This window comes from Urocampus carinirostris, chromosome 10 (genome assembly GCF_059441175.1).
Source record: "Urocampus carinirostris isolate Australia breed hairy pipefish chromosome 10, RoL_Ucar_1.0, whole genome shotgun sequence".
Lineage (NCBI taxonomy): Eukaryota > Metazoa > Chordata > Actinopteri > Syngnathiformes > Syngnathidae > Urocampus > Urocampus carinirostris.
Window position 1 is genome coordinate 6,405,362 of NC_142358.1, and position 19,062 is coordinate 6,424,423.

The window sequence follows — 19,062 nt, forward strand, 5'->3', positions numbered from 1 at the left end:
ATTGGATTGAATATTTTTGCACACCCACTTTTTGTTTCTTTATTTGTTAAAAAAGTTTAAAATCTCCAATAAAGTGTGTTCCACTTCAAGATTGTGTCCCACTTATTGTTGATGCTTCATAACAAATTACAGTTTTATATATTGATGTTTGAGCCTGAAATGTGGCAAAGGTCACAAAGTTCAAGGGGGCCAAATAGTTTTGCAAGCCACTGTATGTTTGTTAGGATTTTTTATTAACTGTATTAATTTATTTTCTAAGCAAGATGACATTTTTTAGATGTTCTTGACTATTTTTATGGTACTCTGAATGGTGTGTTTTGGTACTTAAACAGTTTGGGCAGTAATTATTTTTTGCATAAGTAATTTTGCTTTATTTTTGTACTGTTAACTGTTTTTAAAGTCATGTTTATTTGTATAGCCCATAATCACAAAGAGTCTGAAAGGGCTGCACAGATCAAAGACTATTGCAAACTATTATTACAGACTATTATGACACCATCCCCTCATCTAAAACCTACATGAGGGCAAATGATACACATATTATCAACATGAAGCATAAGTTATTTATATGCTATAGAGTAGAAGTGTGTTTTAAGCCTAGATTTAAACATTTACACTGAGGTTGCATATCAAATCTCAGGGGGAAGAACATTCCACAGCACCGGGGCCCGGATGGAGGATGCTCTCAAACCTGCGGATCTCTTCTTGGCTCTTGGGATCACTAGTAGACCACCACCGTTTGCTTTATTCAAACTTGACTTAATTTCCATAACTTTGTGCAATTGTAAGATATTCGAGTTGTCCGGTTGACTTGATAGTTTTAAATGCATTATCCCGGTTGTGTAGATTTTTTTGTTTCAGATGTGCATACTTTATATTAGCGTTGGACACTTTGTATTTTCGTATTTATTAGTCTTTATTTTGTATATTTTTAAAATGGAGTGCAATTTTGTTGGAGCAATCCAATGATAACAAAGGTGATTCTGATCCTAAAATGGACCTAATGCAGTCTTGGGATGGCCCTCAATGCCATTAATCAATTTTTGCCGTATAAATAAACATTAACTTAAGAGACATGTTTTTGTAATGCTTTCATATGTCGGCTTTAGCAATTTAACTACCAGAAGCTTTAAAAAAACAGAATGACAAAAAACATAGGAAGCACTTGTATTTAAACAAATGTATTAATATGTTATGTTCACACAAAAGTAGAATAGTAAAAATCTAAGAAGGTGCATACCACACAGAGGTAAGGATGCAAAGATGTATGATTCTTCGGATATTGCGTGGTGTCAAAGACTGGAACAATGACAGAATGTCATCACCATTCAGTAACTCCATTGCCAAACAAGATGTTCAGCAACGATGTAAGATATGAAATTCACCAAAAAAATCCACATTTTAATATGCAAAAGTAGGGTGTGAAAGTAGTTAACTGATCACACAGGTTTTAATATGTTATGTATATTACGTCACAACTGAATTGTATTATTAATAAAGTACTCATTTTCGTTCAATACACGTATACGCTTTTAAGGCCTACCAAAGCCGTTTTGGTCAAAATAATGCAAGTTTGGTTACGTGGACAAATATTTTTATAGAAAGACGAGATAAAAATGTCACGTGTAAGAAAATAAGATTCCTCTTGCAAAAGTGATCAAATCTAAGATGTAGCACATACTTTTGCTGTATAGTTTTTCCTAATTTACTGAAATAGCCTAAAAAAACTTGAATATAGAGAAAAAAAAAGGTTTGTCCCCATGGCAGTTTTTTTCTACTTTTACATTTTTTGTTATTTTTCTAAAAAAAAAACAAGATACAATTTGTGAAACATGAAAAAAAAGGTTAAAAAAATCATAAAATCCAAAATTTGAGTAAAAATGTGAACCAAAACAAAATGGGGAACTGTATACACATTAATTGTACGTGACTGTATAGCTTAAAATTTAAAAAATGTGTCAGGAATGAATTTGTAAACATTTGTACAGTGTGCCTTGATATCCTTTCACAATAAGGTGTCATTTGGCTCAAAGAGGTTAAAAAAACCCTGCTATATTGTCATGGTACTCTAGCAAATGGCATCTTATTAGAAGCAATCACATCCTCTTTATATTTTTTTTAAATGGAAGGACCGATTTTAAATTGACTTGTTTTATATGTGAGGCAGTGTTCATTTTACCTGTGAAAAGTGATGGGTCCCAGGGATTCGCATGCTCAAAAATCTATGGGTCCTAACAAAGATCTATGGGTCCCCAAAATTTAGTGTTATCGCGGTTGAAATTGTAAATCGGCGAAAAAAATATATAATATGAATCTATGTATTCATTTAATTTTAATCAGTTTTTTGGTAATACACATCAGTTATCACTTCAAGAATTTTCAGTTCACAACAATATTGTAAATTATACAAAATATTATTGCTGAAATAATTATATTAATCTATATTTGCATTCAGTTTTAATCATCACAGTCAATTGGTACTACAAAGCAGTTATCACTTCAGATTTTTCAGTTCACAATATTGTACACTATACAAAATGATATTGCTGAAATATTTATATATTCATGCAGTTTTAATCATGACAGTTAATCGGTAATACAAAGCAGTTATCACTTCAAATTTTTCAGTTCATGTATTCTTTGTGGTTTGCTGTCCCGCCATAGTTGTAATGCCTTCTCAAAGTCCAATCCATTATCATCCTCCTCATAGCGTAAGCAGGAATATAATCTAGTCAATTTTGGCAGAAAAGTCCTTTTCTTGCTAGTATTCTTTTGTTTATTTTCTTTCGTCGAACCGTTCGCTTCAAAACACTCGTTGTCCTTGCCTTCGCGGTTTTCTGAAGAATTTCTCCGCCGTTTGCCGTTGTTACCACTTTCTGTGTTATGTTTGGACTTATTACCGACACTGAAGAAATTACCAATTTTTTGTTGATTTGCACCTAATACCAACTGTTTTTTCGGAGGCATACTTCTCTTTCAATCGACAACCGCCACAACAATGACGTCATCTAGAAGCAACGAGATCTTGTTTGCCGAGATCGGCGCGAGACCAAAACAACAATGGCGAATGGCGGATCTGCCTGACGAAAAGTTTGGAGTGCGGTATATCTTTGTTAAAAAAAAAAGTAATAGGGTAATAATGACAATTTGGTATAAAAAACGTTGCGTCCCGGGGACGCACGTTGATTTGACCCAATGCGTCCCCAGCAAAAATGATGCGTCTAGGACACACCAGTAAGACCAGTAATCTCATCATAAAATTTGATTTAATGGCAACTGAAAATAAATAATAGTGCATCGCAACAAATACAATTTAGATATATGAATGAAACATCTGACAAACATTCATTGACAAAGACATACTTGGCTATTGTTTTTTTCTTATCGTTTAGCACTGAACACGCAATGCAAAATGTTAGCTAATTGCTAACACGCTAGCTTAGCCTCTTGCTTTTTCGAACCACTTTAATTTTGTTCGGTTGAGCTCCCGCTGGATTCTACCAACTGAGCACGAAACATGTTTACGAGAAAAATGTTTTTTTGTTCAGGTAATGCACAGGCAGACACTTGCTGGTCCAGACTCGGAGAAGATCCGTCACTGACCAATCAGTTGTCAGAAGTGACTGCAATGCTAAACCGAACAGTGGTCGGAAGTTTCGCACATGTTAATTTTAATTCCCCGTTCTGTGCTACAGAACCTCAACACTGAGGGTACCTAAAATAGTACTCATAGGGCAGGGGTAGGGAACGTATGGCTCGGGAGCCATATATGGCTCTTTTCATGAGTACATATGGCTCCGAAATAAAATGTAACTATTGCATATCTCTCGCGTTCCAAAGTCAAGTGATTTCATCCCGATGTTGGTCCATATAAAGCCAAAGCAACTTAATGTAGAAGTTCGATAAGGGCCCGGTCACACAGTCGTTTGCGTCTGTATCGCGGGTAAAATTTTGCGGGTTTTTTTTGCCCGTGGTTGCCCGCGATGGAAAATGCGCAAAATTGGCCAACCCGCTGTTCATCGGTGGTATGCCCGCAAAACAGACGCCGGCGACTGTTCCGCTTCCTCATCGCATCATTTCACCGTCATTTTCTCGTGTGGACCACGGGAATAAAAGCTGCCGAGCCGGCGTAATGCCGAGAAATGCATCCTTGCCGAGATTTGCATCCCCTCGCTACTACAACCACTTTTACCTCGTTTTATCTCACTTTTATATCACTTTTAGGGAATTTAATGGCGAACATATAACCAAAACCACTTCGTCTTGCATTTGTTGGGAATGTAATACAACTTAAACCATTCCGTCTTTGTATTTGTTGTGAATGTAATCGAACGGTAATGCACGCCGAATACAAATCACTTTTGATCACGTAACGTGTTTATTCTGCCTTTTTCTATTCAAATCGCTCGTATTGAAACTGTTATGCACTCTACCATAAAGCTTATTTCTGCATAATAAGCTTTACGGTAGAGTGCATAACAGTTCTCAAAAGTGATTTATATACGGTGTGCATTACCGTTCGATTACGTTCACAACAAAAACAAAGACGGAATGGTTTATGTTGTATTACATTCCCAACAAATGCAAGACGAAGTGGATTTGGTTATATGTTCGCCATTACATTCCCTAAAAGTGAGATAAAACCAGGTAAAAGTGGTTGTAGTAGCGAGGGGATGCAAATCTCGGCAGGGATGCATTTCTCGGCATAACACCGGGCTGTAGAAATCATAACCGCTCAAGACACAGTCCCTTGAAGATCAAGATTTCAAGCTATGGCACAGAAGAAGCCAGTTATTATTGTAATAGTTTTTCATTTTTATTTTATTATCTTGTTATGAAATGAAAAGAAATGTCAAGAAATAAAAATGGATTAAGACGAGGTCACTACGGTGACGGTGATCCATGTCCACCCCTTAGCACAACTGACGTGTGCTCGGCAAATCGCGCTGTATATACGCGGAGAAAGGCGTTGACCGTCACACGCGTAACACGCTAACTTCACGTAATAACACCGCGATACAGGCGCAGAACATGCTATGACCATGCTCCACCCACGATTACCCGCTGAAATTTCCCGTCCTACCCATGGGTAACCACGCCCTGGCCGCGCCCAGAGCACGTCGTTCCGCGTAATTTCCGCGTCATTACCTCGTGTGCCACCCGCGGTTAACACGTGCTCAAAGTTTTGAGGAGCTCAAAACTTTTTCGCGCGGCCAACCGCGTGTGAATTTCCGACCGCGACAGCGTCTACTTCACGGCCAGAAATTTCTAGCCGTGATTCAGCCTCGATACGCCCGTGTAAGGCTGTGTACCCGTGCTCTAAAGTATTGAGCAGCGCAAAACTTTCTCGCGCTGCCAACCGCGCGTGAATTTCCGACCGCGTGTTAAGCACTGCTGTATCTCGTCTGTATGGCGATCTCAAAGCGTCCAATAGCGTCCGCCTCACAGGCAGAAATTTCTGGCCGTGATTCAGCCGCAAACGGCTGTGTGACCGGGCCCTAAGAAACCATTTAAATGATAAATAAAAACCCTGGCAAGCGACTTTGATTGGGTGAGCAGTACAGGTGGGCGGATCCCTGCACACAGCGTAAGGCACTTCCTTCTCTCTCTCTCTCGCTCAGTGCAGTCTACACCGAAAGTGAATATGACGATATGCTTATCATTTGCAGTAATTTGTGACATTTTTACAAAAGAACTTTGCATGCACATTGTTTTGAAACTGTTATTAAGGACAAATTTAATGGAAAAAAATTGCCACAACACTCTTAACTGAAGGTGGAAGACAAATTGTAAATGGCATATTTACACTGATTTGGGACACAGGATTTGGCATTATTATCATTTCATACATTTTATTAAATCATCAAATGACACACAGTGAAATAAAATGGTCTGAAGAATTAGCTTTTGTCTAGAGAGCATGTTTGGCAGTTTTTTCAATTTTGTCTGAAAATATATGATGTGGCTCTCTGAATTTCTTTTTAAAACATGTTTTGCTTTTATGGCTCTTTGGGTCAAAAAGGTTACTGACCCCTGTCCTAGGGACTAAGAACCGGTTACTTTTTCATAATGGACAGCCAAAAAAGTGAGGTGAGGCATGGCGAGGAAGGCCAGAACCATTTAGTGGAAAAGGGACATTAGATAGATAAGATTTAGATTAGATATATGAGGTTATGATTAAATGACATAATTAATAAAGGAAAAGGGAAATTGTATTTACCTTTAGTTTGACATGACTTGAGCTGGTAGATTTGATCAGTTGTTAAATGCCGAGAAGGGAGGAGAGTCACCGTAAGAATTAAAATGAATTCGACCTTAAAATGTAAACAGTATTGATGATTTTCCTAGGAGATTTCCTTATTTTAATCAACTTTTAAGCGGCAGTTAAGTGTAATATTTTTAGACTTTTACGAATCATTGTCCTTCTTATGTATTTCAGAGGAGTGGACATTTTTAAAAAAGCAAAGGTTTTTTTTGAATGTGTGAGAAGAAAAGATAAATTTGGCAGAAAGCGCTTATTCCGGTAAATATACAGTATAAGAAAAAACATCCCTTGTTTCCATTTATTTTTTCCTGAACTTTTAATAATAACAACCTCGTAATAACAGAGTAACAACATACTGTTATTACTTTAGAAAAATACTGTTTATCAAAATGGTACCCTTTCTTGCCAATCAGTGTCAAGAAGTAGCTGTCAGCCTAAAAATAAATGTTAGTGACCCCTGCACGAAAAATTACTTAAAAATAAATAATTTCAACTGTAGTATAGCTCCACACCACACAGTGGCAGCGCTTGGTTTCAAGTAACAATCTGTAGGGGTGGCAGCACGGCGCAGTGGTTAGCGCGTGTGCGGCAGAGTTCTGAGGTCATGAGATCAAACCACCTGTGTGGAGTTTGCATATTTTCCCCGTGCTTGCGTGGGTTTCCTCCGGGCACTCCGGTTTTTCCTCCCACATTCCCAAAACATGCATTTCAGGTTAATTGGCCGGTCCAAATTGTCCCTAGGTGTGAATGAGCAGGTGAATTGTCTGTCCCTGTGTGCCCTGCGACTGGCTGGCAACCAGTTCAGGGTGTCCCCTGCCCACTGCCCGAAGATAGCTGGGAGCACTCCCGCGACCCTACTGACGATAAGCGGTTTGAAATTTGCCCTCTGTCAGGGTTGTTTTCACAAACTAGTGATCTGGAAAACACGTAGATTGAGTCCTAATGTACCCTGACTTCCCAGGGTGGGACGTCCTTTAGGCAGCTGCAAGGCAAACGTCCCCCCGGGTGACTACCGACAGCTGCCGCTTTGAAGCCTTTGGTGGCGCCTAGGCGTACAAATTGAAACTGATGACTTTTTAATCCGACAACATCGCTTATTAGTCCCCCACGTGAGATTGTTCCCACACTTTGCGCAGGTTTACCCAAACAAGCCCAAGTCGGACTTTTTGTTGCGTATGTGCAGAGCGACGTTAAGGTAGTTAGCATATTGTAGCTCTTCAATTGCAGGAGGGAAGCTTGTTTTGAAATATTTGGCGTATTGATTTCCATATAAATAGCATTGCTAAAATCATACCCTTAAAGAGTGTCATGCCATTGGAAGATATCCTTGCTTTTATCGCCACCTCATATTTTGTTTATTGGTTGCGGGCATCCAACTTAGCGAGGATAAACATTCATATACCTTTTTCTTATTCCTTGATAGTTGTCACATGGTTTTCACATATTTGCTTCAACCCGTTAGGATCACTGCAAGCCTTGGAATATACACAGTACAAAAAATACAGCATTGTTTCGCACCAACTTGCAAAATATTTATGATGGCCAGAGATTCTGAACTGAATGACATGAATGTTACAACCGGAACAAGCAGTGGACCCAAATGCGTAACGTTTCACACAATGCTTTATTAAGGGATCAGGGAAGTCAGGGCGAGAGGAAAAGACAGCGATCTAGCGCTCGCGGCCGGTGGGCGATTGGTGGCAAGTCGGGTAGCCTGGACAGGAGAACGAAGCGTGGTCGGGGATCGGAGGTAAATCAGGTAACTGGAGGTGATCGGGAAGCCAGGGACAGGGGATCGATACAGTAAACAGACAGACAGAAACAGGCAGGATGCAGGAACAGGTCGGAATCAAAACGGCACCAAAAAAGTGCATGCCTTTCATGTGTGGAGGTTCACTGACAGACTGACAAACGCTGACCAAGAATGAAGTGCTTAAATAGGGAGAGGGATAATTAGGAAACGAGTGGCAGCTGGGGCTGAAAGAGTGAGCGCAGGTGAGGGCAATTAGCGGGCAAGTGACTGAATCGTGATAATGAATCTCATTGTCTGAATGTTTCAGCAAATAGCATTTAGGCATTTTCAATCTGCAGACGAGCACTTTATACGACATGTATCTATAGCAGACAGGCATCTTAGAGATATAACTAGTCATTCACAAAAACACACAGGTTTTTGGGCACGAAAAATATTTGGTTGTTTATGTTCTATACTGGTCAAGATGTCATAAAGAGGGACGGATAAAACATCTTATCCCACACGTAATGCAAAAATGTTGTATAATGGGGTAAAGGCCGTAGAAAAGAGAGGGGTAGAAAACTGTTTTTATTTCATACTGAAAAGTGAAAATGTTGTAAAGCGGGGATGCTCTAATGGACAAGCCATTAAGAGGGGCTGTAAAAACATCTTATTCCTCACTGTAAAGTGAAAATGTTGTAATGCATCTTAAGATGTCGACACCATATGCAGTGGGTCTGTCATGAACCAGAACGGACTCTCGGATCCAATAGCGTTAGTTTCAAAAGTGCTTTTATTTGAAAGAGTTGTCGGAGCTGGCTTGGGATGTCGGCGCTGGTCGGTCGTCAGCCTCTTTGGGCGGAATGGCAGCTCCGTGACGGGTGAACGGAAGGTACAGCTGAGCGGGTAAGTCGATGGCCGGGACGGGAGAGTAGGTCGCATAACATGGAACGGAAACAGGTCAAAAACGGAAGGCAGGCATGAATCAGGCAAGAGGAGTCGTGGGTACCTTGTAGTCCGGAGAAACACTCAGGGATACAAAGAGTATACCCGGACGTCCATCTCTGGACGCAGACCGCTTAAGTGGAGCACGTCAGCCAATCAGGAAGTGCGCTCCAGCGCGCCAAACGATTGGCCCAGGTGACTTCACTCAGGCAATCACGACAGGGTCTACTGTATATATTTTGAAATATAGTTTGGTCACCGGCACTCAATGACTTAAGCCTGTATACCAGACGTCCTAACCATGCAAAAATCATCCCACAAAATCGAGGAGTCTAAAAAATATACGTTCATTTTTTTTTCTAGTTGTCGGATCTATTTCCTATCTCACTCCTGTTATGCTGGTGCACTCCACCTCCACACATTTTCATCACACTCCGATGCCCCTTTGCTCTGCATTCTGTCATATTTGACATTCGATGATGGCGGTCGAGGGGAAAAAGCAGGACGAAGAGAGGACGCGTGCATGCACACGAGCGAGGAGCAACGACTCCCATCCGAGCTGCCACCGCCAATGAAATGTCATCATCACAGGGCCCTGTAGGTTGGGATCGCTGCAAAAAACATGTGCGCCCCCTCGCAATTCATCCTGACACTGAGGTGGATGTTAAAACGTGTCAAACGTTGGGTGCTGTTATTGAAAAGAAGCGACATGTAGGTCAGCGCGGGAGGTGTTCGGCAGCTTTTTTCTCCCGCTTGCTGCGTTTTGATGTCACGCTGCGTTGACGATGGCTGGAAATGAGATTTTTATTTTTTTTTCGAGATGGCTGTCAAGGCTTTTGTGTTTGTCTGTATCAAGTGAGAGAGATTACGATGTCGTCTAATGAGCCCGCTGCATCACCTCTGTGAGCTCCTGCAGCTCCTTCATTTTTTTTGATCGCATTGGGTATGAGATTTTTAGACTGTAGTGCCGCACGAATGCGGTAAAGATGCGGGCACCTCTGTGAAAGGTGTAACCGGCCTCTTCCTTGCATTGTCAAGACTGAGACTGATAATGGTCAGTGTTTGTATTGTATGCACAATGGTGTCACAGCTTTCGAATTTTCCACTCCACAGATTAAAATACCTTTAGTCAAAAAGGGTGACCTATGTTAATTATAAAGATCTAAGGAAAAAATGTTGAGGTTGAGAGGGGGGGATTGTGAAGTTTCCCAGAATTAATCGATCATTGAGCTTTTACCTTTGAACTAGATTCATGTTTTTTGCGTGGGCAGGAGTACTGTATTTGTGTGTAGTGCATAATGGATTTGATCTCATTATCACACTATATGTATTACTTGTTTTATTAAATTCCCATGTATATTTCAAAAAACCCTTGATAGAAACCATATGGAACAACAAAGTGATACAGAAGTAAAACTATTGAAAGATCCCAAATGCAAATATCACAACTAAGTTCCTCCTACTTTGACTTTAAAGACTTCAAGTTTTCAGAAATATGCAATGAATATCTTTAAACCAGAGGTTCCCAATCTTTTGTAGACTGGCGCCCCCTTGGCTCCCCAGTGTATTACTAGTGCCCCCCAAACCCCCAGCAACCCTCCGATTATTTTTAACTTTTCAATTCTTCAATCGATAGACGTACCTACCCACCTGTGAAACGCACTAGATAGCACTTTGAGCTCATCAAAATAGTGGACTGGAGAATTTTCAAAATAAAACATCACAAAATAACATTCCAATTATTCATTTTGACATATCTTCATAACCAAACAAAGTCAACATCTGACATAAATTAAAAAAAACATTTGTAAAAAAAAAAAAAAAAAAAATGAACTCTTAAAAAAAATCAAGAACATTTGCACAGTATAAAAGATAAAATGTACGCACTTGAAATAATCCACACCAAACAAAGTAAACAACAACAAAAATGAATTGTACACACTATAAAAAAGTCAACATTGCACACACAAAATAATCCACATACTTTTAAGGCTGTAAACATGACATGTCTGCAATTAGTGTAATATATAATTTACCATGTGCTACTGCAGCATGTTTATCAGTGCACGAAATGTATTCAAGTATCAATTCAATCCCCCTATTCCTGCTAACTTATTAACACTACTGCTACTACTATTTATTACTCTTATTGAAGCATTTTACTTGTTAACTTGCATAAATATAAAGTGTTACCTCTCATCGATAATGCATTTTTTGGGGTTGGACACTATTAGACATTTTTAGCTAGAGTCACAGCATTGGTTATTTCTTTGTGCCTTTGCGAACTATCTTCATACGACGTGTAGGGCGCAAACGCCGCTTTCATGGAGGGGGGGGGATTTTGCAAGGTTTATTGTTCTACATTCTTTATCAATTATCCATTATCAGTTATCGGCCAGGTAATCATATGCTACAAAGCCAAGAGGCCGAGACACTTGCTCTCAGCCAAGAGGCTGAGGCAAGGTCCTAGCCACAGAGCCAAGCAGCGATGCACTAGCCACAGAGCCATGCCAAATCAAACTCAGAACTACATAGTAGACAATCTTGGAACCACAATCAGCCACAGTGTAGCTCAGCCATACTCAGAACCGCTTTGATGGGGGGGGGTTAAGGGTTATTGTTCTATCTTCTTTATTCATTATCCATTATCTGTTATCGGTCAGTTCATAATACGCTACAAAGCCTAGGAGCCGGGACTCTTACTCTCAGCCAAAAGGCCAAGCTAAGGTCCTAGCCTTAAAGCCTTGCTGCGATCATTGTGAATGCACCGTTCCCGAAGGTACTGCAATACCGGGCCGATGCGTGGAGTGGACAGAGCAAGCTCTTATTCCATCTCCAGATTGCAAAAATCAACTACATGTCGACCTATTAGTGTCGATAAATTTGTTCAAACCAAAAAACCAAAGTTAGGTTTGTTTACCTCCCAGTCCAATTGTAGATGAACCCTCTTTGTCTTTTACGTGTAATCCTTAATACATGCCTTGATAATTCTTAAGGTGCTGGTACGAATGACTTGTGTTTCCTCTGGACCTAGCGACTACGCGAAAGTAATTTCTGCAACGGGCTTTTTTTTCTGTTCCACGCCAGCTTCGTCAAAACCAAAATCGGTCCAAACAAGTGATCGACCGCCCTTCTTCGGTGCAAGCTTCGTTTCCTTCTAGTTTGGTGACTCTGTTGAGTCCGCCGTGACACTCAATGAGCTCACACGCTGGGTGTGGCATAGTCTGGTGCTTGCAAACTTTGAATCACATTTATTGTCTTGTGCTATTATAAAAACTTGCCTCTTATTGGTTGGCGCTTTTAAAACTCGAACGTTAACGATTGTGGTTGGCTAAAACTCCAACACTCACTACAAAACCTTGAAAAAAACACAGTGCTTTGCGGTTTCACAACCGCACTACATTCAAACTCCTGACTTTGACTTCGGACTGCCACCCCCCTACAACCTCCTACCGCCCCCCTACCGCCTTCTTCTTCCTCAAATTAGTTCTGTTGTGTTAAACATTAACCACAGTCTTCTAGAAGCTACGAAAAATAGAAAGCAGATACATACAAAAACTTTTAAAAAAATATATTTGGCAGCGCTCCTGTTTTGACCTTTATCTATTTCTTTCCCTTGTAATGTATGAAAAATAACCAACTGTGTCGTGTACCAAATCCCCCAAGTTAAAGCCAGCCGGGAACGTCTCGCATTACTTTTGACGTGGCGTCACCATACCTTCGTTTTTTCAGCCAAATATATATATTTTTTTTTTTTGGGGGGTCGAAACTGAAAATGCACTTTAAAGAGCATGCGGTATACCCGTTCCGGTTTATATTTGACATTTTGACTTGTTGATCAGAACGGAGAGAACCCTTTTTCAAAAACATATATTTTGAAATGGAATGCACCGTGTTTAAAAAACTGTCAATCCCTGCCTCATTCTTTTTTTTCTCTCTATTTTTGAAAGTGGTGCCACGGCAGGGGCTATTTGTCAGAGCGGAAACGATGAGCGTGAAAGAAAGAGTTAAGTGGAGCACTCATGCACAAATTTTCTCCGCATTAAAACGCCGGCTTGGCCTTGCCGGAAAAGGTCATGTTATTCAATAAGGACGTGAACCAAAGCAAATGAGAGACGGCGAATGGCGCAGATAAGGCGTGTCCTCTTCATTATCCGCCGCGGCACTCGATGTCTTGTCAGGATGTGATGAGCGACTGTCGGTTGTCTTGCTGCAAAGGTATTTGCAGTTAGGCGACTGCAGCAACAACTCATGCGAAGCAGAAACAATTTGGCGCACAGAAAATGTTCCAGATTTCAATGGTGGGAATTTGTACTTTCATTCCAGCCATTCAAAGCAGGTCTTTTGTTGGAGCTAAAGATTCACTGGTATACTGTGTGATATGTTTCTGCTCTAATGCTGTGGTCTCAAAATTTGCCGCCTGCGGGCCATTTCTGGCCCTCAAAATGATAGATTGTGGCCCCTGGCAATAATATGAAAGCTTAATAATGTTAGTGCGGGCCGTGCAATTTGATCTGGATGCTACATTTTTGCAAATTAGTTAGGCACCGCTTAGTATGTACACGCTAATGTCTGAGATTGGTGTAAGTTCACCCTGTAATATAATTGGTTAGCTACTTCCTGGTTCGAATTACAGCAGTGCGTTAACATTACATACTTTCAACAGATTAGCTGATTCCATTGATCATAATAATAATAATAATAATAATTTCCTTTGTATTGTCATTCTTTGTAAGAACGAAATGTCGATACACCTGACCCGTTGTAGCGAGCCGATAAATTGGTCGCAGAGTATTGGAAAGTGAATAGGGATGGTCAAGGTTGTTTAACTGAAGCTTAAACGACATTGGGTGTATGTTACATGTAACTTTCGGTGAGTTTTTACTTTTGAAGACCCAATGCGGCCCAACATCAGTCAGACCTTGTTTCCTGCGCCCCTGATGTAAATTGAGTTTGAGACCCCTGCTCTTATGTTTCGGGTCCGTCAAAAAATTAAAACATAACTTTAGATTACCTGCACTTTGGAGAAAAAAAGCGAACCCGATTGTGTTTATAGAAATAAGACCGTGTAACAGTAATCGATAGGGAATTTACACAATTACATGGATCGAAACATAGCAATTCAGAGAGAAAGGTCAGCAGCAAAGTCCTTTTCAGGTTTGTTCAATCCACAACCACCTTACACTCAAGAATCTTGACCTTACTCCCATGATTGGTGGATTGGTTAACAATTCTTCTCGCTGATTGGAGTTTTTTTTCTTTTGCTAAAATGCTTTTTTTTTTCTCACAAACTTGTCACTCACTCAAGTTGCAATGGTTCGCCTCATACGTTTGTGGATGAAAAATATTGGCTGACTGAAAAATAAACGTAGAATAGATGGCATTAGTACGCCATCATATCATAGGCTATACAGTTCTTTTTTTTTCAATCAAAACCAGCTTTTATTTTGAAAATAATTTCAATTAACTTGTGATATATCTTGTGTCATGATTATGTGAAGGAGTAGTAATTCTATCTACTTATAACTTTGGGAAAAATGAAGAATCTTTTCTAATCCATATAAATTAAAAAAAAGTCCAAAACCCCACAACTTTTCACTAACTAAATTATACCTGACAAAATTAGATGTAAGAGGTCTTTCTTAAAATGCAGTGCTCTGTGTATTTTCTATGATGACATGTTCTGAAACGAGAAACCTAAGCTTTCCAAATTTCTTTGGCAGATGAAATACGAAAATCTGGAATTAGAATACAGTTGCAATTATTTTGAAGTAGTGATGTTATGAGATTCCTCAACAGAATCAGACAATGAATTTCTTTGTTTTATACCATGTAAAAGGGTTTTCTCAACACTTTGAACTACATTAGTTCAAGGGAATTGACACACTAGGGCTTTAAAGAGCTGTAGAAAAAATACACAGCTAGGCTCTCTTCCTTGGGCCTTGTTCAATCCAAAACGACAAAGACAACACACTCTCAAAATTGATTTGTGCATGCTGGAAGAGCGGCATTGCACACTTACTTGCATCAATTTCGCAGCTCCCACGTTTTTATTGACATTTACATGTCAACTTGTTTCTGTAGTGCAGTGAATAGCACATTCGCCCAAAACGCGAAAGGTCCCCGGTTTGAGACCGAGTGGAAAGAATTGTTGGCCTACAGAGGGATGGGCGCCACCAGGATGTACTTGCCCAAAACACACCACAGGAGATGGTGCCCCTGCGACCCTAGGGAGATGGATCCAACCTCACAGATATTAAATGGGAAGCAATATTTTTCATATATCTTGACAAGAACAGTGTTTAAGCTGCTGCTTAACCGACAATGAGGAAACCACAAAATGCTCAACTCAGCCCGGTCGGGCATGCCCATTTTCTCACATTGAACATCTTGTGAAGACAGAAAGAGGCAAAACACGATGACCACTCTGTCTGCAGCACAAGAATACTAGCTGACTAATACATTCAAGGAGGTTTGGCATCATCACCCAGGTTAAAGTTTCCCGTTTGATTTTCCAACGGCTTTAGGAACGATACATGTCAAGTAGGCATCACGGGCCGGTCGGCGACAGGTCCCGACCGACCCGGCGGACTTGACTTACACATGCGCTTCTCCCTGCCCCTGGTACACCTCCCTCTAACCTTCTAACCCTCCCTACCATTCTTGTCCCCCCCACCTCAGTGTCCAATTACAACCCGCTCTCGTTAGCACAGTGTCTGTCTGCAGCCTTTGAAAGGGCAGGGCGCACGGCCGGCGCCGTCACGCAGCCGCCAAGTCCAGATCTATCAAAAGCCCAGGAAAAAGTGCAAAAAAAGGCAAGTGCAGGCAGGCCTTCTCATTATAGAGTGCCGTCAGAGGTGAGGGGGACGTGACGGGTAGCCTGCTCCGACGTTACCCGGGTGTCACGTTGCCTTTGTGCTTTCTGTCTCCCCTCAACAGGACCGACCTCCCTCCAGCCCACAAACCCGCACCACCGCCGCCAAAGAAAAAGAACAGCGACATGAAGGGACACTTGACGTCTGATGACATCCAGGTAAAACTGTTCCTTTTCTCTCATTTCCCCAAAAATACTTTATTTTCCCGACTAAAAAGTAGACCTGAAAACCCCAATTGGGCCGCAAATTTGAAAGTGTACCATACACCCCGGTGTGCCTTATATGTCCTACAGAATACTGGTGGATAAAATTGAAAATGCATAAATGATCAAAATGATTTTTCGTTTGTTCAGTGAAGTACTAAAATAAACGAGCCAAACAACATACATTCTGTTTAATTAGTAGGTAAATTGATAGCAAATATTATACATGTCCGTCTGTGCCCTGTGATTGGTTCCTACACATTAGGTCTTTCACCTAACCTACCGAAACAAACACAAGAGACATCAATTTCAACCCATAGGCAGATGTGATCATTACAAGCCTCGAGCCTCATCTGACTCAGCCGATCCGCAATCCCGCTTTTATTAAAAGAAAATCAGATACAGAGCTTGAGAAGAAAGGTGTTAACAGGCACATTTATGAATACCAAGTTGGAGCTAGGAGAAGATACCAACAGGCAAATTCCAACTCCAATCCCTGATAATAAAATACAATTGCTCACCTTAGGTAAACGTAAGACCCCTGCACAAAGTTGAGGAGACCAACCGGGATAAGATCTGTACAGTATTCAACTGTAGAGTCAGTAATTAACCATGTTCCTGTAAAATTGGCCTCAAATTTCAATCCAAGACATTCCTAAGGTAAATTGAATGCTGTTCTTGAACCAAATTGGAGAATAGGAACGGTTTTGGTTTCTTTTGAAAGGTAACGGTCAGGGAACTCACAGAAATCAAAGGTTTTTATTCTTGTCTGATTTTTTTTTTGAATGAAATGCCTGCAAAAGAGTGTAGCATGGGCATGTTTGCTGGAAAACAGGTAAGGCAATAGCTTGAATCCTTACCTAGTACCTTGGTAAATTTGATCAGAATCTAAAAAAACTAAACATTGGTCAGTCTAGGCGTTTCCAAAAGTCGTCACTTGGATTGCTAGTTCATAGCCCATAAAACTTTACATTTGTGTATTTTACTTCGGCCAATGTTTAGACTTTGTAAAATAGTTGTAAATGTTTGACTTCACTTTCTATAAGTAAATCCATGATTGTCCATGACATTTGGCAATAATAATGGTGTGGAAAAATGAATCACGATTAGGTTTGCGCTCGTTTATCTTCACCTCTGATTTCAATACAAACTGTAAATGTATACATATTTACATTGGGAATTCATTGGCTAACCAATGTGTCAATCCAAATTTTAATCCGTCACTATTGGCCAAGTATTTTTGAAGCCGAATAGGTCATGACATTTTTTCCCAAAAAAACAGGCCCTCATAGGTTGGCTAAAAGCCGTAAAAAAACCTTGCAAATGGCCAAGAGGCTTGTCAATGAAAAGGTCACAGGCTAACAGAAGTATTGTGAATAATTAAAGGAGAGTAATAATTTAAAGGGGATTAATGAAGCCAAACAGACGAATACAAGAAAGATCGTTGAACAATGCGGGAATGCGTTTAGGCTGTTTTTTTTAATTTGCTGGCATTATATTTTACACGGTTAGATTCACTGGACTTTCGTGAATGTAACCACGCCATATTTGCGAGGAATCGTACCATGAGCAAGCTTTCCAATAATATGTGGCATATTCCAAAAACATGCATGTCAGGGTAATTGGCCGGTCCAAATTGTCCCTAGGTGTGAATGAGCGAGCGAGTTGTCCGTCTCTGTGTGCCCTGCGACTTGCTGGCAACCAGTTCAGGGTGTCCCCTGCCCACTGCCCGGAGATGGCTGGGATGGGCTCCAGCCCCCCCGCGACCCTACTGAGGATAAGCGGTGCAGATAATGAATGGATGGATGGATATATTTCAGTGACCGGTGACATTGTGAAGACACCACTTTGTCTACCAATGGCGGGCCGTCAGAAGGGTTAACTTTGTAGCAAATGCATAATAAATGTGAAATAATCTTGACATAAACTGTCATGATTGCCGATTCAAAACACCTGCGACTGCTTTATTGGCGCCAACAGCCCGGACAGCTGATTGGCTGATGTACTCCTTTTAAACCCCTGACTTCCAAGATATCCCTGTCAGATCGTTATGCGAACTGTTGCTCCCAGCTCGGCAAGCTCTTACATCAGACTCTGTTCCTGCCCTGTTTTTCTCTGCCTGATCCTCTTTGCCAACCTGTTTCCGGACCTGACTCTGCCCCGTTCTGCCTGCCCGTTATCCGATCTGTTTTGCCCCGCTACCCGCCTGCCTCCTGTTGCCGACCTCGTTTCCAAACTTTACACCGCCCTTGCTCTCCAGTCCCGGCTAACGACTTGTAATTCCTGCCTGTCTTTGACCCTCCTCGCTAGACACGGAAGTGCCACTTCCGCTTCTCCTGCTCCACTTGTCCGTCAACCATCGGATCATGTTAGCAAGCCCTGCTCTCCCTCTTTATTAATAAAAACTGAGAAAACGAGCGCTATTGGGTCCTGTGTCTGTTTCTGGTCTGTGACATAAACGACCTAGCTTTTAGCCTGACTGTCATTTAGGACAACCTACGACGCACCCTAATGAGAATACCCATGGTGTATAAAATGGAAAGATGTCCGCTTGTAAAAAAAAAGTCGACTCATCCTGCATATTGAACTTCTTGCTCTGGAATCCCATTGCTTGTTTTAAGCATCTGCGCTTGGCTGTTTCTGCCGTTTGCATCATGCCCCTGTGCCACACAGCAAGCCGTTAACTCAATGCAAATGCCAAGTTCAGCCGAGCGGCTAAAGTTGAAACTACTGTCAAGCCAACAATTCCTTGTCTAAGTTGTGATTTGCTTAAGAGAGGGTGAGAAAAGTCGGAACCCAGAGCGTAATGTAACACTGCAATTTTGAATTGTTGTATGAAGCACTTTTGGGCTAAAGTTCACTTTGAAAGGACATCAGGGTTGGGTTTAAGAACTCATAGTTTTTATTGAATTGAATAGAATAGTTTTACTGTCATTGATAACAGTGTTGAGAAATCTTTTCAAAACGAGATTGGATATCGCACTCCAGGATAAATACGTAATAATGTCTTAAAAGATGTAAATAAGATAAAATAATGTT

At 40.8% G+C, this 19,062-nt stretch overlaps 1 protein-coding gene and 1 pseudogene across 7 annotated transcripts in view; one reads left to right on the forward strand and one right to left on the reverse strand.

Annotated features, from left to right (window-relative positions):
* nectin1b (nectin cell adhesion molecule 1b) overlaps nucleotides 1-19,062 on the forward strand; it is a 385,519-nt gene that overhangs the window by 270,439 nt on the left and 96,018 nt on the right. For 6 of the 7 annotated variants that reach the window (XM_088345838.1, XM_088345836.1, XM_088345840.1 and 3 more), the window contains one exon: nucleotides 15,883-15,978. In XM_088345838.1, the coding sequence (XP_088201964.1) occupies nucleotides 15,883-15,978 (96 nt within the window). The remainder of the gene's footprint in view (nucleotides 1-15,882; nucleotides 15,979-19,062) is intronic. The other variant, XM_088345835.1, reaches the window with a different exon arrangement.
* Nucleotides 11,703-11,855, reverse strand: LOC148357569 (U2 spliceosomal RNA; annotated as a pseudogene).